The sequence below is a fragment of the Cucumis melo genome, chromosome 6 (genome assembly GCF_025177605.1).
Source record: "Cucumis melo cultivar AY chromosome 6, USDA_Cmelo_AY_1.0, whole genome shotgun sequence".
Lineage (NCBI taxonomy): Eukaryota > Viridiplantae > Streptophyta > Magnoliopsida > Cucurbitales > Cucurbitaceae > Cucumis > Cucumis melo.
This window is the reverse complement of record NC_066862.1, coordinates 31,075,199-31,101,488: the sequence shown is the minus strand read 5'-3', so window position 1 is coordinate 31,101,488 and position 26,290 is coordinate 31,075,199. Positions and strand designations below refer to the sequence as shown.

Sequence of the window (26,290 nt, the reverse complement as noted above, 5' to 3'; positions counted from 1 at the left end):
ATATTAATTTAATAATTTAATTACTACTTTTACTCTTTTTAAACTAGAAAGAAGTTATTATTTTTTTAATATAAAAATATAAAAATAAAAATTATTACATTATCTAACTTCTAATTTTATTTAGTCAATGTTAAAAAATTAAACTAAAATTATAAGATTTCACGTGCATTTGCACATGATTCTTGACTAGTATAATTGAAAATGTTATATGGTTTATCTTTCTGTTTCGTTCTGGTTCTAGTCTTGACTAGTCGAAGTAAAAAAAGAGAGACAAATGAGACATTTTTGCGAAGATAAACAAGGAGGGAAGACACAAAGGAGCAAGAGTCAACGGTAGCAATTCCTACTACAAACCATAATTGTTGCAATATCTCTTACAAACTAGTTTTCATTTGCATCACTCTATTTTAAACAATTTAAGGTGAGAAAAGGGCAAGAAAAAACCAGGAAAGAAGAATTCATTATAATAGTACTTGTAAACAGTAGAATTTAGATAAGAAAAAAACAAACTTCTTCAAAACCAAATCATCCCAAATTCACTACAATTGGGCTTCTCACATGATGCTTCCCATCTTCCCATATTAAAGATCCAAATACATACCCTCTATGCTTATTATTTGCAACACTCCCAATTACAACTTTGAAACTTTTCTCTTCATCAATCCCAGTAAACTTCAATGTTCTTGGCTCAACCGAAACTGATACTCCTTGGGGTACTTTCACTCTAGCAACATAAGTGCTTGGCTTTCCCACATTCTTAACTCTTCTGTTGATTGTCACAACCCCAGATTTCATGTCAGGTATGGAGATTGATGGGTAGTTGAAATCTGTTAGTTTGAACGACTTTGAACAAACGAACGACGTAGCTGAGAATTTACTGATTTGGGATTTGTTGTAGCCTTGAGCACACAAGAAATTCATGTAGTCGTTGGTGGTAAGGTCATAAACAAGGCCAGGGTTCATTGCTCTGTTGGGTTGGACATGTCCTGCACCATATGCAAATGGGTTGGCTTTAAGGTTGACTGTGTTTAGTATTGGATGCAAGTCATTGGCTCTGGTTTCAGCTGCAAAAAAGAAATTGGGAAGAGAGATTTTAGCCTAAGAAGCATGGATATACACCACAGACGTAGCTGACAACGACACGCGAATTTTTTAAAATCTAGGACACATACATGATAAAGACACATCAATGAGAATATATATTTTAGAAGTACGATGTATTTTGCTCTTCAAATTTATTATTTTATTATATATGTGTCTATTCAATATACGTGATAACTGTCTGCAGCATGTCTAACAATGTTGGACCAACTTTGACTTCGTAAAACTAATTAGAAATACATCTATTGAACTAACGAGTGTTCAATACGTATCTAATAAGTGTCGGAGTGTCTAAATATTAGACACGAATATAATAGCCAAACTGAAATATATGTGCTTGTTAAGATTTCATGTTTTGAATTTACCTGTGGTCATGATTGCTGATTTGATAGCTGCTGGGCTCCAAGTTGGATAAAGGGTCTTGAGAAGGCCAACAATACCAGAAATATGGGGGCATGACATGGAAGTTCCAGATACTATATTAAATGGAATTCGACGATTATCAAACAACGAACCACTTGGGGATGCATCTTCAGAGTAGGCTGCTAGGATATTGACACCAGGTGCTGTTATATCAGGCTGCAGAAACCAAAAAAAGAAATGAGATACAAAGCGAACTCAAAATATTCTTTTGTTAGACCATTGAATATATCATAGATCAGTTTTAGGAATGAAAACCTTGAGTATTGACTCCTCAATTGTATTAGGACCTCTTGATGAGAATGAAGCCATAACTGGTGCTGGTTTGATTCCTAACTCTGTTCTTACATGAGTCATGTAAGCCATTGGAGTTCTGGTTGAAGTAGAAAACATGAGTTTTGTAAATAACTATTATTGTAGAGTTAGACGGGTTGTCCAATAAGATTGATTGAGGTCCAAATATGCTGACTCGAACAATCACGAATATCAAACTAAATCAAGGGATGGGAGTAGATGGAGTGTCTTACTTGGTGAAATTGATGTATTGGTAGATTGATTGGCCATCGGTATAGCTTACATGAGAAACAGGAAGTAGGTGAGCATCAGCTATAAGTTCATCCCCATTTTGCTCAGCGTTAGCAAGAATCATTCCAACAGCACCTGCTTGAGCTGCCGCATAACCTTTGTCTACTCTTGCATTTTCCCCTCTAAGGCAAAGTATAATCTTCCCTTTTACCTTTTTGGGATCAAGAGAGCCCGCCTGACATAGTTGACTGCAAGGATTCATCAAAGTTTTCTCAATCGAATATGACTACTGTCACTGTTTAAAAGGCACAAATATAGATATGAAGCATGAACCCAACATGACCGGACAAGACGGCATGTAAATTTTTTAAAATCTAGAACACAAAGAAAATGGGTTGATACATTTATTTGTTAACAGATTAGTTTGATGTATTTCACAAACAAGTGTACTATGTATGTCTAACACATTTGTTGAAAAAGTGTACGATGTTTTCAAGTGCTTGACACATATTAGACACGGACACGTTAGCCAACTTGAAGTGTATGTGCTTAGGTCACTGTTCTTCCATAAATCTATCAGAACTTGATGATTGTGGTAAAAACTGAAAGATTGAAATATTGTTTTAGTCCCTATATATATATATATACTTTTAAAATGTAAGCTTTGATCTCAATGCACTTTGAAACGATGATCATTTTTATCGTGCAGAATAGTCACTTTTAAAAGTACATGATCTAAAATGGACGTTTTGAAAGGTAGAGACACTCAAATGAACAAAAGTTTGAAATCACATGAACTAAAATGAACTAAAGCGGAAAAGTAATCCAGTCAAATTGAAACTATACTCACGCAACATCGGATGAAACATTGTTGGCTTTCGCATCTGCAGCATTGATCAGTGGATAAAATTTCTGTTCTGGCAATATTTTATCAGAAAGACTTGCACCCTTGTATTAACAATTGAAGATCATTAAAAACAGCAAAAACATGATAAAACAGAGCCCATGAGTATGAATTTAATTAAGAAGAGTACCTTAATATGTTTCTTGTTTCCTAGCGCAACATAACTTGTAAAGTCTCTATTGATTGTGCTAGCACCCACAGTTAAGATCCAAGGTGCCCCATTTTCAATTGTCCCTGGAGCTGGTCCAGAGTTACCTGCAGAACAAACGACGATGATACCTTGTTGAACGGCATGGAAGGCCCCGATAGCCGTTACATCCTCGGAAAAATCTTTGGCACCTCCACCAAGTGAAAGTGAGAGAATATCAACTCCATCACTAATAGCAGCTTCAATGGCTGCTAGAATATCAGCATCAAAACAACCACCACCAGAATCCACTTGAGGCCAACATACTTTATATGCAGCAACAAGGGCTTTAGGGGACCCTCCTTTTGCAGTGCCATTGCCATTCCCAAATACATTAGCTCCTGAAATGAAATTGCCTCCAGCTGTGGATAAAGTGTGTGTTCCATGGCCTTCATTGTCTCTTGCTGTTTCATAGCTTGCATTGAGAGATCCTGCATAAGCTGCATAGCCTTTGTTGAAATATCTTGCTCCAATTAGCTTCCTGTATTTTTTTAAACGTATAAGTACAATATAGAAAGAAATAGAGAAAGATAATGAAGAAGGATTTGTGTAAGTGACCTGTTGCAATGAAATTTGGATCCACCCTCACAACTTCCCTTCCACCTTGTGGGAACAGGTCCATATCCTTCATCATTGAAACTCTTTGATTCTGGCCAAACGCCTGTACAGATACCAATTAGCTAGGAAGCATGGATATGACACGATACGGACATTATTACACACCATTTTTTTCAAAATTTAGGAAAGGATACAAAAAACACACTTATTAAAACATAAAAGGAAATTCCAAGTCGATGAGTTTACACATTTATGTGTTTAAAAAATTAGTTTGATGTATTTGCCAATCAGATTATTATATCATGATTGCCATATGTCTATTTAGTGATGCATACGTTTAACAAATGTTGGTTCTATTTTGACTTTATACAATTGGTGTCTAACAAGTATCTAGTACTTGTCCATGTGTCGGATATAGATATGGTAGACAAACTAAAGTATTACATGCTCCTTAGCCTATTAAAGAAAAGAAACTTCAGAAATTTCGTTACATAAATTTCAGAATGTTCAAAAATTTGTAATAGAAACAAGAGCAACCTGTGTCAAGGTTGCCAATGATTGTAGATTCACCAAAACTTGCACGATTCCAAATGGAGTTATGAGGAATTCCATCATCATGCTCTACTCCAAGAAATTTCCATGAACTTGTTGTGTGCAGTTTTCTTCCCTTGTTCTCATGGATAGATGCCACAGCAGGATTCCCTGTCATAATCATGTATGTCATGTATTTTTTATTATCAACAAATATACAAAAAACAAAAATGGAAAAAAGTTAAAAAAATATCAATTCATATTTACTTGCTAAATCTTCTACAACTTTCTGGTCAAGAATGGCTGCAAAGCCATTGATATGTCGGTTGTAGGAATAGAAAATTGCTTCCTTAGCTGCTTCATTGCTGAGAAGAAATGAGAATAAAACAAATTAGCATTAGAGAAATATTGTAAGTTATATGACATGAAGATATAAACTATAAGGCGCTCCACCTTCCTAACAGTGACCCAAGCAAACTATAGTGAGATTCTGTTGCGATTTCGAGATCGGCCGCCGAAGGATTCGAGCCGTGTGAATGTGATCCCAAGTAAACAATGTAGGACTGCAAAAGATTAGCAATAACAAATTTTCATTTGAGATTAACACTTCAAAAGTTTTGTAGATTCATCAATGATCATTGACTTGCCTTTTGGGTGGCACTGGCAGTGATGGATGCTTGCAACAAAGGGAAAAGAAATAACCATAGAAACAATGAAGATATATTGAAACTCTCCATGTATTTTTACTTGAAAATTCTTCTGAATGAAGAACACCATTCATTCTTTTCAGTTTTATAATAATAACAAATGTCTCAGATTTGGCTGTTGAATTTGCTTATAGAAAGTTTTGAAATGGTCATTTAATTGAAGAGAATGGGGAAGATCAAGAGGCAGAATTGGTGGGTAAAATCTTGGTATGATGAAGAAGTTTCATTTGGGTGATTTGGATAATTATGGAAGGGATTTAAAAGCATTTATTGCTATAAAAAGGTGGAATTTTTAGCAGTTATCATATCAGATATCATCAGGACAGAAGATATTTGGCCATTACAGTTTCCAAAAATAAGGAATTTTCTTGCAACTGCTTAGCTTTTCGTGAGCATAGGGATGGAATATTTTTGCATTCCGATCAGCTAAACATTCTAAGTTTCTGTTTTGAACTTTCACAAACACCAAATCATTTTTCCTTTTACAAATATATAATAATATGATTAGAGGACTGAATCTTCCATCTCTAAGGACGAAAGACTAATCATAAAATCATTGAGTCAGCTCACTTTGGCCATATGATTTCCTTTCTGCAAATATCTCATAATTTATCTTGTGTATTGCCTCTTTGTATTTCTTTTTCCTTCTACCCCAAAACGATTCTAACTTGTTTAGCATATAGAACCACATTAGCAATGGACAGATATATAAGTTTTCTAAAAACAAAAAGTTAGAAACTTGGTGTCTTCTCTTTTTTGAAAAGGCAGTTACTTTTTTATTCTTCTACCTAAAATCTGGTTTTATTTTACTCTCTCTACCTTTAAAATGTTCAAAATTATTTATTTTTCTTTTTTGAAACAAAAATGTCCACGTTGGTATATACTTTAAATAAATTAGCTTTTCTCTCTAAAAGGAAAATAAAAATGTCATTTTGTGGGAGCAAGACTATACTTACACGTGTAGGATAAAAGATTGAACTTCTGATCTCAAAAAAGATAACGTTAACAAAAATTGGAGGTGGTGTTTTGAAACATTGGACCTGTTAATTAGTCGGTTCTAAGAATGCACAGATGTCAGTTGACAAAAACTACTACTTACTGATTGATATATAAGTTACAAATATTAAATTGGTAGATTAATGTTTTGTCAAATAATCAACTCAAATAAACTCTAGACTAATAAAACTTGAAAAAAAAAAGTACTAATAAAGTGTAATTTGAGTAGAAAAAGTTGCATTTATTTCTACGATCTAATTCTAAAATTTATGTTTTTTATCTTGAAAAGTATTTAATGTTAAAAATTAAACATGTTTTAAATAAATGAGTTGTATGTGAATTGAATCTGCGAGAGTTGAAAAAATTAAAGGATATGAGTTAAAATATTAGAACTAATTTTAATAAGAGTTTCATTGTACAATTTAAATTGTAGTGTTTAATTATGATATGAGTTATGAATCATCCAAATGTGTGAAGTAGAATATACATAAGAAGAGTTAAAGTCTTCCAATAAGTTTATTTTATTTCTTTTCAAATATTTTATTTGATAATTATTATTTGAGATTTTCATCACACGAAACATCAAAGGTTTTGTAGTCATCTTCCACACTTACGTTCCAAAGTCTTTTTAGTACAACAAAACAAGCAAATAGAAATGTTAAAAAGAGGTCCGACGAAAGAGCAAAGTCCACCCAAAAGGAGGTTTCTCAAGCCACACCACATAAAAATGAAATCTTCGAACATGAAAAGCTAAATCATGTGTAATAGTGTTACCCCTACGGTTGACCCAAAAGGATGGTTTCAAAGTTTAATTCATTATTTAAATTAGTTGATGATTTAAATTAATAAAACCCAAAATTTATTGGTGTAATTAAGTTGAAATTAAGCCACAAATTAATTTCCAATGCCGGGTCCCAAATGCACAGCAATGGGACTTCTAACAAAGTGCTTCCCATCAGACCAAATCAATGTTCCAAACACATCTCCACTTTTCACTTTTCCTGTGTTTTGCAATACAACCTTAAACCCCTTCTCTTCACCCACACTTCTAAACACCAACGTGCTCGGCTCGATCGTAACCGCAACACCGGGTGACGCTTTGACCCGTGCGACATACGTCCCTGGACTTCCCACGTTCTTAACTCTTCTATTGATTGTCAAAGGAGCACCAATTTTCAGCTCCCCGACCGAGATCGACGGGTAGTTGAGATCCGTGACTTTGAACGATCTAACACAGTTAAATGGCTTAGCATAGAATTTTTTAATTTTCATTGCATCGTAGCCTCGAGCGCACAAGAAGTTTAAGTAGTCATTAATAGTGATATCATAAACAAGGCCGGGGTCCGCTGCATCGTTTGGATATACTTGTCCTGCACCATAAGCGTAAGGTGTGGCCTTGAGTTTCGTTGAGTCGAGGATTGTTTGGTTGTTGTTGCCTCTTGTTTTGGCTGCAAAAGAATAGGTCATTAATCTATAAAGATATATGTAAAATCGTCAATTGACTCAAGAACTTAAACTTTAATTATATCTAATACTTTATGCACTTCCACTCACTCGTGGACGGGTCTAATTTTCATTTCGTTTATATGTTTCAAAATATTATACATTTAGTCCAGTTTTTAGTGTAGTTTCTCAAAACGTTAATTAGAATTAGTACTAGGGAAATTTGAGTTTTATTTCAATTTGATTTTCGAGATTTAAACTTTTAATTAATTTTGATTTTTCATTTATTATCATTAATGTTAATATCTATTAATTAATTAAAAATAATTATAAAGGAAAATTTTAAATTCAATTTTAATAGTCATCATGAAAATTAGTAAAATTTGGTTAATGAGAATTTTTTTAAATCTTTTTAATTTAGTCAATATATATTAACCTTAAACACAAAAATTCAGAATTTAATTAATGAGAAATTAGGGTTTAAAATTACTGCAAACCAACCTAAACAAAACTCAAATATCAATAATAAAATTATAATATTTCGAAGTCTAGAGGCTGATCTAAATTTAATCGTATCAACACTTCAATCTTGGTATAATCAAGAAGAAATGTTGAAAATGATCAAACTTAGGAAAGCACAAGGAGGCAGCAAGAAGCATATACCAGTAGTCATAATAGCAGATTTGATAGCAGCAGGGCTCCAATTAGGATGAATGGACTTAACAAGACCGGCGATACCGGCAACGTGAGGACAAGACATGGAAGTACCAGAGATAACATTAAATGGGATACGCCGCCGGTCAGCAGCGGAGAACGTCGGAGCAATTCCAGTGGGATAAGAAGCCAGTATATTCACACCAGGGGCTGTGACATCAGGCTACAACAACAGAGAGTAATAAATAAAAGTTCCAAAACAAGAAGTGAAAAACAAGAATTGGGAAAGAAAAGCAAACCTTGAGAATGGTACTATCAATTGGGTTGGGGCCTCTAGATGAGAAGGTAGCAATGATTGGAGCTGGTTTGACACTCAACAATGTTTTGACACTGGTTAAATGAGCTATTGGTGTTTTGGTGGATTTGAGGTACTTTTGGACTATTTGTGCGTCGGTATTCGTAATATCCGAAGCGGGAATGAAGTGTAATTCGGGATAGATTTCGTCTCCTTTTTCGATATCGTTAGCTACAATTACTCCTGCGGCACCAGCTAGAGAAGCTTGGTAGCCCTTGTCTACTCCTTCGGTCTCCCCTACTTGACAAATCACTATCTTTCCCTTTACTTTCATTGGATCAAGCGTCCCCTTGCCGCAAAATTGACTGCAAATAGACACATTATAAACTCATATGTTTCATCCAAAGAAACATATAGGGAAGCTATGAAAAATCTCAAAAACTTACGCATGGAATTCGGTGACATTGCTGAATTTTGCATCCACTGAATTGATCAATGGATAGAACTTCTTTGGTAATGAAGCAACTGAAGAAAGGCTTACACCCTACAAATGGAAAAAAATGGTGAAATGTTATGGAGTAAAAACCGGTAAACATTTTTTCTAGAATACTTCGGTGTTTCTAGAGTTGAACCTATTGAATATTGATTATATAATTCGGGTGCACAAATAAAGTTGGTGCAAACCGAGATGCACCTAACCCTAAAAGATGAGTATATACGTATACCTTGACGTGTTTCTTGTTTCCAAGCCCCACATAACTGACGAAATCTCTGTCTATGGTGTTGGCCGCGACGGTGAATACCCAAGGGGAAACATTGGTGACGGTCATTGGGAAAGGACCGGAATTGCCACCAGAGAAGACAACGAGAATGCCTCGTTGAACGGCGAGGAAGGCGGCGATAGCAAGTGGATCGTTGAAATATTCGTCGGCTGCTCCACCAAGGGAAGTTGATAGCACGTCGACTCCATCGGCAATAGCGGCTTCGAAGGCGGCAAGAATATCGGCGTCGAAGCATTGTGAGTCAAAGAGCGGAGGCCAGCAGACCTTGTAGGCAACGGCGCGAGCCTTCGGAGCACCACCTTTGGCCGTGCCATTACCATGGCCAAAAACGTTGGCTCCGGTGACAAAGTTTCCGGCAGCGGTTGAGAGAGTGTGGGTTCCATGGCCGTCGTGGTCGCGTACGGTGAGTAAAGTGGCGTTGAGTTTGCCTCCGGCTGCTTCATATCCTTTGTGGAAATATCTTCCTCCAATAAGCTTCCTGGATATTTTCCATCAATATTTCAATTTTCAAATTTTCTTTGCCTAAATAATTTATAATTTTTAATGTTTTATAATTAAAGAAAAAAAACACATTAGTTTGAATAATTCTTTTTCTAATAAATTTTTTTAAATCAATGAGAATTTATTCAATCCTATTCATTTTCCATTTTAATATGGTTAAATTTTAGAAAAATTGTTATGAATAGCAAATAAATTTGACTATTCAGTCAAGAAATTAATCTCTAGATAGGTCATCAATTTAGAGAGAAAATAAAAATGAAAAAATTGAAGATAGATGAAACCTATTGCAATGGAAGTTGGAGTCAGTTTGACAAATGCCTCTCCATTTTGATGGCACAGGTCCATACCCTTCATCACTAAAGCTCTTTGATTCTGGCCAAACACCTTCACAATAAACAAATCCCAGATTTCCCAATCATCATATGATGAATAATACATAAAAAGATTCTCAAACTTCATTCGCGCATTGTCAATCATCACCCTTCGTTTGTATTTAATTCAACAAAATGTCTTAGCCAGTTAAGTTATGCATATGCTATTGTTAGACTGTGTAATTTTGGTTTTGGTTTTGAGCTCAACATACAAAATTAGATTAAATCAAATCTCGAGTTCATATATATATATATATATATACACACGTTAAGTTTTGTCATTTAAAGCAATTATTTTTCGTAGATAAGAGAAAAGGAAGAAAAGAAATTATTATTAATTTTGGAAAGAGTAAATAGTAAAGAGAAAAAATAAAATTACCTGTGTCAATGTTGGCTATGATTACATCTTCACCAAACTTTGCAGCATTCCAAATGGAATTTGAAGGAATTCCGATATCATTTTCCACTCCAAGAAAGTTCCAAGAACGTGTTGTGTGCAATTTTCTTGCCTTATTTTCAAACACTGATATCACCTTAGGGTTTCCTATATGCCAATGTTTTATTAAACATCAATCTCCTCATCAATCTCATCATTAAAATAAACATTATTATTAATATCTCAAATGAATCTTATAGTAATTAAATAATATAAAGAAACAATAAACAAAAACTAATCTATGTGAGCAAATATATATTCATATATAACTCATATATAAATATCAAGTAATTAAGAGATAATGTAAAAGTTATTTTTACTTGCTAGATTTTCAGCTTCTTTGTCATCAAGTATGGCAGCGAAACCATTGAAACTTCTTGTATATGAGTAGAAAATCGCTTCCTCAGCCATCGTTTTACTGTTTACACAATTGAAAGTTTAGTCATAAAACAGGAAAATAAAAATTGCGTTCATGCATGCTTATGAGAAACAATAATTGAAGTGATTTAATAAACTCTTCAAATGCATTGAGATATCTATTAGATATCTAAAAATATTTAGTGCAATATATAAGATGCATCATAGTTAGGAAATAGGGAGGATGTTTTGTTTTTCTGCAGGTATTTAATATATTTGGTTGATGAAGTAATGATGAACATTTATTAAAGGTTGACGATTGGATTTGTTATCTTTCCTATGTGATTGTGACAAAGTTGTAATGATAAAACAGTCACTCGCCAAACACAAATTATAGATAGAATTTTGAACTTTAACGATGGAATCAAATTAAGTTAATTAATCAACTCATGAGTACTGTCATTTCGAATGGTAAGTCAGCTCTTACCTTCCCAACGAAGATCCCAACAAATCATAATGTAATGCAGTAACTTGTTGGGAATGCTCTGATAAAGAGGAAGGATCCAAAGACGAGGAATGTTCCGAACCCAAGTAAACGATGTAAGACTGCGTCGCACCACAAAAAAAGAATTAAACAATCAACACAAGAACATAGAGATTTGAACAAATAACAAATATGGACAATAGTTAGATGCATTATCCCAAGCTGCATCCAATCATGTCAAAAACTGTAGTTGGACAATTGGATGAAGATGAATGCAGCTCTCAACATACGCATGAACTTATCGAACCTTTTTGGTGGCAATGGTGGAAGTTTGCAATAGAGAGAAGTAGAAAAAGAACAAAAGCAATGGAGAAAGATTGGAAGCCTCCATTGGTTTTGCTTGAGATTATTTCTTTTTTCGTTTCAAAGGGGTTTTATTTATACAATAGAGGAAAAGTATTTGCTTAATTAAGATTTAAAACCTGAACTTTGTTGTTCCGTTTGAACAACGATGAGTTTATCTTTAGAACATACAGAAAATCAAAAGGGAAAAAAATCACTGGATGAGAAATCTTTTGGTTCAATAAAATTAGAAAGTTTTTGTTGAGAATGATAAGGATATATATAATTATTGTCAAGGTTATAAAAATGGAAATTTGTATAGTTAGTTTCATCTTAGAAAGTTGGTTTTTTTAAGTCACAATTCTAGAAACCAGAGATTTGAATCATTGACTTACGAAATGAAAACTTGATATCTAGATATTTATTAATGTATTAATTTTTTAAAAATATCTTTACATTTTTCTAGGTTCAAAATCGATAAGATCAATAGAAAACATAAGGATAATAATAAAAAAAAAAGTCACTAATGTAAATAGAGTATATATAATAGACATATTTTAATTCACTAATAAAAAGTGTTAGTAAAATCCATTGGTCAATAAATTTTTATATATATGTTCTCGTCAACATTTTCATAAAATTGAGATATTGGTGCGTTTTGACAATAACATTTAGTTTTTAATTAGTTTTGTTGGTATCAATTAGTTCTTAAGATATAAAAGATAATACATAATTTTTAGAAACAACAAAACTTGAATGGTTTGATATATTCTCGGATGAAGGGACATACAAAGTAATAATCAATATGATGCATGCCAAATGGTAGAGTCAAGAATTTTGTTTGAGGGACACTATGTAATAAAAAATTTGTAACCTAAAAAAAAAAGATGTAAAAAGATTATTATCCATAACTTTATATTTTAATTACTAATTTAAGGTATATTACAACTTTCGTCGGTGAACTTTCATGTCCTGAAATCGATCCAAATTTCTTTAATAAAAAAAATATGATTAAGAGGCTAACAGCAACCTTGTAATAAAAATAACTCTACAAACTTGATTTTGAATATTATCATTCTATTTAGAAACTTTTGTTCTTAAACAAGGATTATTAGAGGTAATTCTCTTAAATTAATTTATATATAAGATCTATCAAAATTAGAGATATGTTTCTTTTTTTAGGATGATGTCCCCTATAGTCTCTATCACGTTACCATTTTAAAAATTATCTCCATATTGATATAAAGTTAACTCTAAAAAGGTCACTGCAAGAAATTTGATCTTTAATGTTAGTAAAAAATTGACATTACATATGTTTTAATGTCGGACGAGTGACCAACATTTATGTAGATGTTATTAATGATATATGATGTTAGTCATCTTTTATGTCGGTTTTTGACCGATATTATTGTTGATTTTATTTTCAGTTTTGGCTTGACATCAAACATCTTTACCATATCGGCATTCTTCAATGTTGGTCGCTTGACCAAAATGAAATGAACTGTCGGATTAAAGGTATCATGTGCTAATTTCATGTTTGTCATTAAATCTCCGTCATCATATACAATTAAAAATATACAAAAATTATTTATTGTAACTGTGTGCTTGCATGCCAATATTTCATGTTGAAAAAAAATTTGTGAGGGACGAGAAAGGAAAAAAATTATCTTGTAACTGTGAAATTAATTAAAATAAATCTATATACGAAGTAATACAAATCTGAAAATTACGTAAAGAAAAAGTGAACAATTTAGGTTGAAAAAGAATGAAAATTGTTGCTGATCTTTTCTGTATTCTATACTTCTGTTGGACTGACGGCTTGAAAATTTAAGTTAAGAGTAATTATAACAGGTAACAATCTTTAGAATAATTATTAAGTATGTAACAATATTTTTAAAAAATTACAAATATAACAAAGTCTATCCTGTGATAGAGTTCTATCGTGTTGATAGACTTTTATGGTTTATGAGTGATAGACCAACATTTGCTACATGGTCTAGTGATAGACTCCTATCATTGATAGATTTTGACAGATTTTGCTATATTTGTAATTTTTTTAAAATGCTGTTATATACTTAATTATTTTGAATATAATTTCCACATTTGCAACTATCTCTTAGGTTAAAGGGTTGTTTTCTTAAAAAAAAAACTTAAATTTTGTTTTTAAAAAATAAAAAAAAATATCTTTTATTGAAGTGTGGTGGGCACAACAATCACCATTTAGTTTTGAAGAATTAATTTTTATTCTTTCCATAACTAAACCCAATGTTTGGAGATCATATATTAAAAATGAAATGAAATGAAAATTTTCCTCACATTATCCCAATTTCATTGCAGTAGGATTTCTAACAAAATGCTACCCATCTGACCAAATTAATGTCCCAAACACATACCCTTCACGTTGCCCTTTTCTTATGTATCTAAATACAACCTTGAAACTCTTCTCTTCACCCGCATTATTAAATTGCAACGTATTCGGCTCAATCGTAACTGCAACTCCCTTCGGCATCTTCACGCTTGCCACATACGTTCTTGGGCTTCCCACATTTTTAACTCTTCTATTGATTGTCACCCAACATTGATCGTCAACTTCGGTAATTAATGAGATCTCGATGGGTAGTTGAGATTTGTGATATTATGAATGATTTGGCGCAAACAAATGGTTTGTTAGAGAATTTCTTGAGTTGGGTGTAGTTCGTAGCCCCAAGCACATAAGAAGTTCAAGTAGTCATCAATAGTTGTATCGTAAACTAGACCGGGGTCTATTGCATTGTTAGGATTGACATGTCCTGCACCATAATCAAATGGGCTTGCTAGATTTACTTTGGTAGAGTCCAGTATTGGATGCATGGTGTTATCTCTTGTTTTGGCTACAATGAGAGAATCAAACTTGAATGAATTAGAGTAAGGAAAGTACAAAATTGGAAATTAAATTGAAACCATGCAAGTTTAGGAGGTGCACCCGAACATATTTACTAGAAGGCAAGAATGCATGATCGATATTTCTAACAATATACTAAAGGAAGAAATATATAAATGGACGCACCCGAACACCTCAACTAAGTTAACATCACAGTAGTACCTTCATCGTGAAAGATAAGAAAGATTTTAGAAGCTATTTTTTTTAGTCTTTTAATGATCGACATTTTTTTTAAAAAAAACTAATTAGAAATTGAAAGTCTTTCTTTATCAGAGCCAAGTTTCGATCCTGGGACCTGTGGGTTATGGGCCCACCACGCTTCCGCTGCGCCACTCTGATCCGTTATGTTTAAACTAACATAACAGATGAAAGCCCTTTGCACAGTGAAATTCAGAGACTTTAACCTAATTTAATTGGAATCTAAAAATACCAATACATTGGTAAAATTTAAATTAATTATGGCTAAGCATGTTTTCAAGAAAAAAAAAATACAGAGAAGAACTTCGATCATTGACGTCTCTGAATCTACTAAAAACCAATTTGGAGCAGCACCACTTGGAAACCTTCCTATTCTCTGGATTGAGATGATTTGTGGGAACCAAATTGAAAGACGAGAGAAAAATTTCAAAGAGAATGGAAGAAATTTTTTCACAGAAGAAAATGTTCTCTATATGAAGAAGAGGGAAGTTTGAGAGAAAAATGGGGACGTGGGAAAACCACCCACGTTCCCTATTAATTTAATAAATTAATATTAATATTAAAATAATTAATTAATTTAATAATTAATTAAATCATATTTAATTAATATTTCATTTAAATCATATTTAAATGAATATCTCTCGTATAAGTTATAGTTTTAATTTAGTTAATTTAATTAAATCAAATTTAATTAAATCAAAATAAACTAAACTATAAATTAATTTCTAAATTTAATATCTTTTATTTAATTTAATACAAATTTGAATCATATTCAAATATGAATTTCTCTCATAACCTTTAGTTTTAATATGTATCATATACACATTAAATTTTAACCTATAGTTTTAGTATGAATCTAATTCACATTAAATTAATATTTGAACTTATTCAAATATTCTATTCTCTCATAAATTAATTTTGAATTATATCCAAAATTAAATTTATATATTAAAGCCTAATTAAAATATAAATTTTATATTATAATGTATCACCATACATTATATTAATTTTCAAAGTAAATTTGAACATTTCAAATTACAACCAAAATAAATAAATCTCATTACCCTTTACGAGCTAGGAAGGGGACTTAATGGATCTACAGATCAGAAGCTATAACAATATGAGATTAATTGGCTAAACTCATTAACCACATTAATCAATATTCGTTAACTGTGTGTACACTCCACTAAAAACTCACAGCTGAACTCTTCTCACTGTAAATATATTTATGTGTCCACGGATATAAACCAATACCAGTAAGTTAGTCTTTCACAAGTGTTCGTAACACCAGTTGGGGTCAAATTACTGTTTTACCTTTGGTTACTTCTAGTCCTTAAATACTAATGCTCCTCTAATGAACAACTTGTTTATGGTCCAACCACTAAACAGAAATCACTCTCGTGCCATAAAGAGGGTAGAGTCCTTTGTTCAAGTCCCGGAGATACCATTTAAGGAAACACTTATCTACTTACCCTAAAGGTGAGAATGAGTGAATTCCATCTTGTGTGATTATGTTCCCAGCTCCCCACTCGGTCTTGTCCCCGAAATGATAAGCATATTGAGTCGCCAATCTGGCCACTCTCACCCATACAAATCAAAGGACAATCCATCGCAAACAGGAGTTCATAATACACTCAGAATTAAGACTAAGTTACCTAGGTCATCTTAATGAAATAGAAACCCAACTAGTTAACGGAGTTACATCTAGTGATTACTATTTCGTGGTCCGGTCTTATGCAAACTCATTGCATAGGATACTCTCACTCGCATGTCGCATACATGAACGCATTGAATCAATGTGTTTGTATTAAATACAAAGTGAGCCGTATCCATAGTGTTACCAGGATAAGGTACCCAACCTTAACCCTATACTATAGACTCTTTAAGTTGATCTTGAACATTGATCCCCGTATGTCTCTACATACTGTTCAAGACTCATCAAATAGCTTAGGATGTTAGTTTATTGGATTTAGATTATTAAGACAAAACTAATAAAGTAATCAATAACACTTACTGAAATTATAATAATAAAACATTTTATTAATAACGGTCAACGGATTATATTTACTATCTACGAGTTTTAGGACATAAAACCCAAAAAACCTCACATTTGACTCCCTAATATATTAAGTATTCTAATACACTTCTAATATTCTAATAGTTAGTGGTAAATAAAGGGCATGGATTTAATTAATAAAAGAGATTTAAATAGAATGAGTTTAATCCATGGTAATCATCATCTAGAACTTAATATTTTACAAGTTTTAATTTCTTACAACTCAAATGTTGTAAGGTCAAGCAAGTTGCCTTATGAAATTAGATGGATGGCTTGTAAGTTCACTAAAAAACTCATGAATATAAAAAAATATATTGAGTTTTTTGTTAGTGATATATATATTTCAATTTGCCTTCAACAATTATCAGCTTAAGCTTTTGGGTGAATCAGAGATTTAGATGGTATCAGAGCAGGTGGTCCAGGAGGTCCTGTGTCCAAACTCTTGTATAGTCGTTTCCTCTCCAATTAAAATTTCGTTTCCTTCCCAATTAAAATTGATTTCTACTTATTAGGTCTTTAATTCAAATATTTCAAACCCACAAGTGAGGGAGAGTGTTAGTGAATCGGTAGTTTTAATAAGTTTAATTTTTTTTCTTAGGCTTTTGACATTTTCTCTCTTGTTTATCGCAAGATACCGGGTTTTTGTGTTGGGGAATCAAATATTTTTTATATTAGGTTATTTAGAAGAGATTTGTAGGATAAATTTAAAGCATTTTGTATTCTCCAACACAAATATATATAGTTATGTTTTTTTGAAAAAGGATACGATGGGTCAGTTGGGTGCACCCGAACATCTCCACTAGGTGGACACCCCCTTAGCACCCTCATCACTCCCGCTTCATTAATAAATATGAAAAATTCAGTACAAGAAGCAAGGAGAAGTGCTAGAGTTAAACCCTTTTAAACAAAAGCAGAAATATTTAAAGCTATGGAACTACAATTGTAATTAGAAAAAAGTTCAGATTTGCTGCTCCATAAGCCGGTTTGTGCAAGGATATCTTCCCATAGCTCTTGTATTTCTTTTCTCTGATGCTTGAAAACTCTACTGTTTCTTTCTATCCAAAATTTCCAAAGGATTACAGCAACAGTATTGAAAGTAATCAACCCTCTTTGAGTTTTTATATTTAGGGAGAAAATATCCTTACATAGAGAGGTCACGTCAGTAAGAGGGTTGTTCCAATTCAAAAGACTCTTTGCCCTGTTCCATAACAACTGTGCATAGGGGCAGTGAATAAAAAGATGGTTGATGTCCTTTTGGTTCTTGTTGCACATATAGCATCAGTTTGGATTGAGATACCAGTTTGGAAGGCGTTTTTGCAACTGTTCAGCGGTATTGATGCAACCATGGATAAGAGTTCATATAAAGAATTTGCATTTTTTTGGGAACTCCACCTTTCACAGAGTTTTGTAAAGACTAGGTTGGCAATTTGCTGAGCAAGGAATAGTTCTAGCTAAGTCTTTTTTAACTGATGTTGTGTCGAAGATATTATTTGAATTTAACTTCCAAATAGGCTTTGAGGGACCCCTATTTGACAGAGGAACTGTAAGAAAAGATTTGATATTGAGCCACAACTGAGTTTCATGTTCACGTAGAGGGCGGTTGATATGAATGTCCCAATCATTTATGATTGGATTCTAGAATTCTTTGACACTTCCATTCTAGAATTCTTTGGCAATAATCAATCTTTTCCTGAGGGGATCTTTTTCGGTTAAGAATTTCCAAAGCCATTTACAGAGGAGAGTAGAGTTTGTGCTATGGACGGAATGAATTCCCAAGCCTCCTTTTTCCTTTGGAGTTATTATTTTGGCCCATCTGATAAGGCTGATATTGTGTCCATTGGAAGTACCTTTCCATAAGAAATTCCTCCAAGATGCTTCAATTTTTCGAGCTATTCCTTTGAGGGCCTTGAACACCGAAAGTTGATACGTGGGGAGACTTTCTAAGGTTGAATTTATCAAAGTGATTCGGCCACCTTTGGAGAGCTGAGAGTATTTCCAACTGCTCAATTTTTTTTGGATCTTCTGGAGAATATTATCCCAAAAATTTAAGGATGATAGATTCCCGCCCAAAGGCATGCCAAGGTAGCTTGTCGGCAAGATATCTTTCCTTAAGCCCCAACTTTCTACTATTATGTTCGCGCGATTTACAGGAACATTTATGGGGAATATTGTAGACTTGTTCAGATTGATATTGAGTCCAGAAGCAGATTCGAAGAGGAGAAGGGCCATCTTGAGATTTGAAATATATTCCTCGTTGTCCTCCACAAAAATGAGAATGTCATCAGCAAATAAGATATGAGTAAGATTTAGTTTTGGGCCAAATTTTACACCACCGATTTTTCCTTTTCCTTCCAAATCAGTAATAAGATGGCTAAGGTAATCCATGGCCAAGACAAAAATGAAAGGGGAGATCACCTTGTCGAATGCCTCTGGATGGTTTGATTCTGCCCCTTGGTTTGCCATTGATAAGAACGAGTATTGGACGCTGGATATACAGTTGGCAATCATTTTCCTCCAAGCAGAGGAGTAGTTCTTCTTTATCGACATAAAATCTATGAAACGCCAAGTAATTTTGTCAAAACTTATTTTTTCTCTTATCTGCATAAGTCTCTTTGAAATGATGAACAAAGGTCTCGGCTATGTCACTGTCTTTCATACATATCTGTCCACAGTGGTTGGTCACGTTTGAAATTATGCTTCTTCGTTGCCTGGATGTACATATTTTATGGAAAAAAGAAGAGTTTTCGTCCCCTTCATGGTTCCATATTCTTTTACACTTTTGTGCCCACATCTGTGTTTCTATGAGGGTAGCTTGGGAGAGATCGGCTTTTAGAGCAAGTCTTTTGCTTTTGTGCAATTCGATTGATTTACCCTCTGCCTCTAATTTGTCTATGAGATCAATCTCTTTTATCCAGGCCCTTTTATTTTCATCAAACTGTCCTTTTTTAACTTTCCCCCACTGTTTGATCTTGATAGCTAATTGCTTTAGCCTACGCATGAAAGAGTAACCCGCAAAACCATTTTGTCTAGTATTGCTCCACCACATTTCCACATTTTTCTTGTAGTCTATATCTTGTAGATAATCATTTGTGAATCTAAAAGGGTGGGCCCCAATTTATAGAGGAAGCTTCAAAGGCTATGGGGAAATGGTCCGATGTAATTCTGGATAAAGTTTTTGTATAATGGCACAAGAAAGAACTTTTCCACTCAAGAGAGTAAAGGAATCTATTTAATCTGGATAAGGTGGCCTGTGCTCTAAGTATGGACCAGGTAAACTTTTCATTGGTAAGGGGTTGGTCAATTAAATTGCAGCTGTTGATGAAAGAGTTGAATTTCTTCATGCTGAGAGAAGCTGGATTTTTTGCAGAAGTCTCACCCTTCCATCTGACCACGTTAAAGTCTCCCCCAAGAATCCAGTTAGGAAGGCAATTTGTTTTAAGGTTGTCAAGTTCTTCCCAAAACAGAGACCTGTTTTTTCTTTTGGCTGGACCATATATGACAGAGAGCCACCAACACAAACCATTTTGGTAGCAAACTTTGGCCGAGATAGAGAAGTTCCCTTCAATAACATTTTGAATTGTATGCCTAAGATCATCCCACATTACAATAATGCCTCCTGATCGACCATTTGCTTTAAGGAAAATCCATTTGATACTAATTGAGCTCCATAGAGATTTTATAATTTTCCTTGTGACCGTGGAGAGTTTGGTTTCAATTAAAATAACAAAGTTAGGGCAATAGGCAAATATAGTTGCTTTTATTTGCGTCGAGCTAAGCCCTCTTACATTCTAGGAAATCATCTTCATGGGTAAACAGTCAACCCCATGGTGTCTTTTTCCTTTTCATCTATTACATCATCAGTCAAATTTTCAAAGTTTAAATTTGGTGGCTCATTTTGTATAGGATCCACAACATCAGCACAGGTAGAGTTAAATTGAGAATTAAATTCAGCAGACAACCTAAGGTTATTGTCTTTTAGCCATTTTGTTAATTTTCTCTTGAAGCCTGTTTCTTCATCATCAGCCTATTCTCCTTGTTTCTTCAGACTCTGCCTTCCCCTTTCTTCGTGGTCACTCATGACCATATTTCCCAAGCTGTCTTTCACAATACACTACAAGAAATCTGGCCTTTAATGTCGGGTGGAAAAAATGAAAAATGGGCTTTAATGTCGGTTTTCAAAATGCGGACGTTTAATGTCGGTTTTCAAAATGCTGACGTTAAATGTCGGTTTTAAACCGACATTAAAGAAGGATCTTTAATGTCGGTTTAAAACCGACATTAAAGCCCCTTTGTAATTTTTTTTATTTTTTTAATTTGGTAAAAAATCAAGTTTTCTCTCTCTTACTTTACCTTTTCTTTTTCCTTAAAAGTTTATATATAAATTCTCCTCCTCTCTTCTTCCTCCTTATAACTTTGAAATCTTCTAACCCTAAATTCTGCAGCCACCAATCAAATTTTCTTGTAGATTCTTTTTTCCATCGAGGATTTGAAGATTTACTATGGCCAGTAAAAGAGAAGGTCTAGCGATCGGAATCGATTTGGAACCACGTACTCTTACGTCGGTGTGTGGCAGCAGGATCGAGTTGAGATCATTGCCAACGATTAGGTTTGTAGATCTCGCTGCCGCTACTTATCTTTCAGATCTATAAGGTTTTTTTTTATCCTCTTTACCTTCCAACATAAAAATCAAGAACATTTTTATCATCACAAATTACGAAAAACAAGTTCATGAAGTAAAAGGAACAAAAGAAAATATAATTTATCGTTCTTATCCGAATCAATAAATAAAATAAAAGAAAAATTGTTTAGGAAGATGCAGATGAACAAAGCGAAAAAGAAAAGAAAAATGTCGATTATAGTTTTATTGGCTGTAAGAAATATGCGGATATTAATACAATGGACAAACGAAATAGTAAACTGTCGAGGAGTCCTCTTCAATGTTGAAGAATCTATAGATGCCTATGGGCTAGGGTATAATTTGTTTCTTCAGATCTCTGATTATTTGTTTTCTTTGTGCAAACTAGTTAAATATATAAATTTTCTGTTTCATAACTTTTTTGGGGTTAAATCTTGAATATGTATATTTTTGTCTTGTTTCATTCCTTCAAGGAAACTTTACCAGAGAAAATTCGACTTACAACTATTATTAAGATTCTTAGTGCTAGTTTGTAGATGGCTTCTTACTTCCACGCAAAACTAGATTATGTATCTTTATTGACTGTAAACGCATTTAATTTTTGTGAGTGATTTCATGGGCTTCCTTTTAAGAGTTGGTAGGCTTTGCTGCGTGTATTGATGGCCTTTAGTCCAATTGCTTTGATATACTCCCAATTTGGTCAGGAAAAATACAAAATTTAGTATCATCTTGTATTTGTACTGTTTGGGTAAGTGCAAAGGCCTATTATGCATATCAAGTGTGTCAATTCTTGATAGAGATTATATGTCTTGGATTTTTCTTATAAGAACCTTTTTTAGTTAAAAGTTCAATTGTTGATCTAGCAGAAGATAAAATTATAAACATCTGAATATAGTGTTAGCTCATGGTTAAAAATTATAAACATCTGAATAAAATTATAAGAACCTTTTTTAGTTAAAAGTTCAAATGTTAGCTCATGGTTCAACTGGTCTATGCTAGAATCAGCCATAATCTAGTGATTCAAATGAATATATTTGGATATGTTCCATTAACCTAACTACTTTTCTATCTCAACTTATTTCACTTCAGACAAAAAGTTGCGGCTTGTGCTAAGATCTTTGTAGGAGATAGTGGCACAACCAGGGATATATCGATGAAAATAACACTGTGATTGACTATAATGGATTGCTTAACATTCACATGCTTGCATATTATAATTCGATATATAAGGGTGTTGCAACAGTAATGGTATCTTACTCAAGCTGGAATGGAGTGAGAATGCACGCCGACTGTGATCTTGTAACTGGCTTCCTCAAGAACAAGCTCAAGTTCAAGGTATTCAAAGAATTTAGATAAACTCAAGTGAGATTCTTATGATCATATACTCAAATGGATCGTAGACAACCGTACAAGCCCCTAATGAATGTTCTTTTGTTGGTTGTCTGTAGGGGTTTGTTATTTCCGATTGGCAAGGGATTGACAGGTCTTTTGTTATAAGATTTTGCATCATTTTGGCCAATTTCACTTCTTCTACAGATAGAGTTGGCGTCTATGTTTGAGTACGATCTGAAGTAGTGGAGAAATAAGATCTAACAATTTCCATTTAAACTTGACACATCACTCAAGCGGATAAGATCTAGAAAGGTCTGCCTTAATCAATTCACTAATTTGCAGAACCAACTAATGCAAATGATTTTGGGGTTACTTTGTTGCAGAACCAACTAATGCAAGAATCTATTTCAATATTGCACAAAAAGGTGAATAACTTAGTTTTAGAGTAATTAATGTTTTGGCATCATTAATTATGCATACAGGACTATAATTTTTTATTTTCCATGGTGTAAAATTTGGTTCATAAAATGATTGTAGGAAAAGGCATTGCAAGAGAAGAACATGCAGCTAGCAAATAAGGTATAAAATTAATTATGTCCTATATAATTTAATATTGTTGAATTTTCAGTAAGCAATGCACGTTATAATACTACTGTAAATAAGATTATAAGAAATTCAAATGACTATTTATTTTATTGGTCCCTTCAAAAGTTCAGATTTAAACCTTTCTTGGATGGTTTGAACAATTATTGATTCAAAGCATCCAAAAAGCAAAGAGGGATTTGTCTGTTCTTTCTGCGTTATTTCTGTCAAATTTGAATTAACTCTGTCTTATGATGCATGGTAGGAAAGGGGAAGACCTTTAATAACACTAGAGTGAAGCATAGAGTGAAGGGGTCGATTAATAGAAGAAGATGGGGTTTAGTATGGAAGTTAATCTAGTAGGAAAGACTCCTACCGTTGTTCATAAAGTGAATAGTAGGAAAGACTCCTACCGTTGTTCATAAAGTGTTCGTGATCTCAATCGAAAGATAGTAAGAGTTTTGAGCTACGCACCAATGTAAGTTTAGCAAACTCTGTTTTTAGTTTTAGAACAAGTAAGCATAATTGTTTAAACTAATGTAATTAGAGTTTTTTTAGTTCCAAATTTCTTCCTCTAGTATGTTTGTAATTTTTTAAAGTTGATGGCCACAGTTAAACTCTTGTGCGTGCCTCAAGGGAGTTTGTGATTATGCTTGGTAATTGATTGGAGACCACCTTCTGAAAAGCGGCCATCTTTTGCAATTATAAAATTTAGTATGCATGTTGGGGTTTGGGAATTGTTTATAATATTAATTGAGGACAAAAAAAGAAGTTAAGTTTGGGGGCTGTAATTCCATGGCATAAAATGCATGAATGTGAGCTTGTGTTGTGTGATGATGTATGATGATATGATCTACCGCACTCCATAATTTCTAAAACTTGTTTTAGCTGAAACTAGTCAAGACCTTCGAAAGGATTTCATTTCCAAGTTCAATTTGTCTGCCAATGGAAACATTACATACAGTCTTAGTGACTTCCCAGAGGCAAGACCAAGTTATTACCAATATCATTTGCTTGACCTTCTAGTGTAAGAAGGCACATAATTTCGGTAATTATTTTTTCTGGGCTGCTTAATCTGATTATGTAATAAACAGAAACTTTGCAAAGAACACGAACGATATTGGGGAACTTGAAAGCTCAAATACATAAAGGAGTTCCCATAATAGGGGCTGGTGCAGGCACTAGGATATCTGCCAAGTTTGAAGAAGATGGTGGTGTTGATCTGATAGTAGTGTACAATTCGGGGCGGTTTCGCATGGCTGGAAGGGGTTCTTTAGCAGGTTTGCTGCCTTTTGCCGATGCTAATGCCATAGTGCTTGAAATGGCCAATGAAGTATTGCCTGTAAGTTCTATCTTCTATGTACCTGCTGATTCACAAAGTTAATTCTAGGAATTTTATCTACAAATTTTGGATCGACGCTTTGCAAGCATACAATTTTGAAGAATAAATTGTATAAATATAGTTCTGTATGTATGAACATTGGAAGTAATGTTGTGTTTCCTAGAAGTGAAATCTGTTTATCGATAAAGTAGGAATTTCTTGGACATCGAAAATGACTTAAAATGATTTTCTAGTCAAGCATTGTGATAGACCCAGTGGAAGTGGAGATCTTGAATGTAGAGAATTAGGTATATCAGTAGATTATTTGGGAAGTCTCCAGCTAACCTGAGTGAGAGATGTTAACCTCTTTGATTTGTCTAGTTTGTACATTTGAAGTGTACTCGTCTTAATTTCCTGAATATTTTAAACTCTTTTGGACCCAAGAACAGAGCGGTATTCTGAATGTTGTTTATATTTTTTTTACATTAGATGTCATATCATATTTTACTGTTTTCTTTGGTTTTGCATTCTTAATCCTGATGAATATAAAACTTATGTCATATAAATATATATGGATTGGGGTGTGGATATAAAATCTTAAGAACTTTTCATCCTTCTCTGCAATTTCAATACTTCAAACAGCTTTGTTATTCATATAAATGGTTTATTTGGATATTGTTTGTAGATAATTGAAGTGATATTGGATTGAAAGCTAAGTGATTGTGTAGAAATGGCCAAGCGACCGTTGAAAATTGAAGACTGAGAAGGCATTTAGGATTTTTAATTATTTAATTCTTGTATTAGAATTTTTTTTCATGTACTATTGTAGAATGTATATATAAACATAATATTAATATTTTATTTTGTGTATTCAAATGTAAAAGACAAATGTTATAGTTTCTAACATAATATGAATTTCATTTATCTACATTGACCAAATGTCGGTCTATAGGACAATAATGTAACAATTAAATAAAAATAAATTTGTAAAAATGAATAAAAAAACTAGGCTTTAATGTCGGTTGTAAACCGACATATCAGAGTTCAACCGACATTAAAGGGCTTCAATAACACTATCAAAGGTGTCGATTGAAAACTGACAAACCCACATTAAAGAGGGCTTTAATGTCGTTTTTAAACCGACATTAAAGCCCAACTGACATTAAAGGGCTTTAATAACACCATCAAAGATGTCGGTTGAAAACTGACATTAAAGGCTTTTAATGTCGTTTTTAAACCGACATTAAAGCCCAACCGACATTAAAGGCCTTTAATAACGCTCACAAAGATGTCGGTTGCCAAGTGACATTAAAGGCCAAAATTCTTCTAGTGATATCAGACTCGGTAGGAGTAGTTGGTGAAGGAGTGTATGAGGATCTTTTAGGGCTAGAGAAGTTCGTGTCAGATAGGGGAGATATATGGCCAAGATCCACAACCAGATTAATCTCATTGAGGTCGTTCCTTCCCTTTGCATTCTGTCTAACTGTCTGGGAAGTTTCTCCTTCGGTGTCTCGGCTCTTGACTCTATACTCTTTCTTCTTTTTGAGAAATTCAGTCCTTTTGACTTTAGTTTCCCGACATTTTCTTGCATAACTCATTGGACTTCCTATTTTTAGAACCTTTGTGGGAACAAATTGGACAAAGTAGTGAA

General features: G+C 33.5%; 2 protein-coding genes and 1 long non-coding RNA gene across 3 annotated transcripts; 1 reads left to right on the top strand and 2 right to left on the bottom strand.

Annotated features, from left to right (window-relative positions):
• Positions 1 to 441: 441 nt before the first annotated feature.
• LOC103491136 (subtilisin-like protease SBT5.3) lies at positions 442 to 4,807 on the bottom strand (the record flags this gene model as incomplete). The annotated part of the gene is made up of 10 exons (XM_017045105.2): positions 442 to 1,064; positions 1,467 to 1,680; positions 1,780 to 1,894; positions 2,049 to 2,294; positions 2,897 to 2,994; positions 3,081 to 3,618; positions 3,696 to 3,798; positions 4,233 to 4,397; positions 4,494 to 4,591; positions 4,680 to 4,807. Coding segments are annotated over 10 exons (2,244 nt in total), but the record flags the coding sequence as incomplete, so codon positions are not given.
• A 1,924-nt stretch (positions 4,808 to 6,731) lies between these two features.
• LOC103491001 (subtilisin-like protease SBT5.3) lies at positions 6,732 to 11,643 on the bottom strand. Its single transcript, XM_051086531.1, has 10 exons — positions 11,560 to 11,643; positions 11,256 to 11,374; positions 10,732 to 10,829; positions 10,355 to 10,519; positions 9,886 to 9,988; positions 9,047 to 9,581; positions 8,768 to 8,865; positions 8,326 to 8,686; positions 8,036 to 8,249; positions 6,732 to 7,377 (listed from the first exon to the last, which is right to left on the bottom strand). Exons 1-10 carry the CDS (start codon positions 11,641 to 11,643, stop codon positions 6,824 to 6,826), a joined length of 2,331 nt encoding a protein of 776 aa, XP_050942488.1. The 3' UTR covers positions 6,732 to 6,823.
• An 11,221-nt stretch (positions 11,644 to 22,864) lies between these two features.
• Positions 22,865 to 24,875, top strand: LOC127149974 (uncharacterized). The gene is made up of 4 exons (XR_007821891.1): positions 22,865 to 23,161; positions 23,274 to 23,315; positions 23,584 to 23,796; positions 23,931 to 24,875. It is a non-coding gene; the product is annotated as an uncharacterized LOC127149974 (long non-coding RNA).
• The last annotated feature ends 1,415 nt before the right edge of the window (positions 24,876 to 26,290 follow it).

Coding starts and splice junctions, on each gene's coding strand:
- LOC103491001 (XM_051086531.1), bottom strand. CDS start 11,643: ATGGAGGCTTCCAATCTTTCTCCATTGCTTTTGTTCTTTTTCTACTTC. Junction 10,830..11,255: donor TTGGGATCTTCGTTGGGAAG/GTAAGAGCTGAC, acceptor TTGTGTAAACAG/TAAAACGATGGCTGAGGAAG. Junction 10,520..10,731: donor AGAAGCTGAAAATCTAGCAA/GTAAAAATAACT, acceptor ATTGGCATATAG/GAAACCCTAAGGTGATATCA.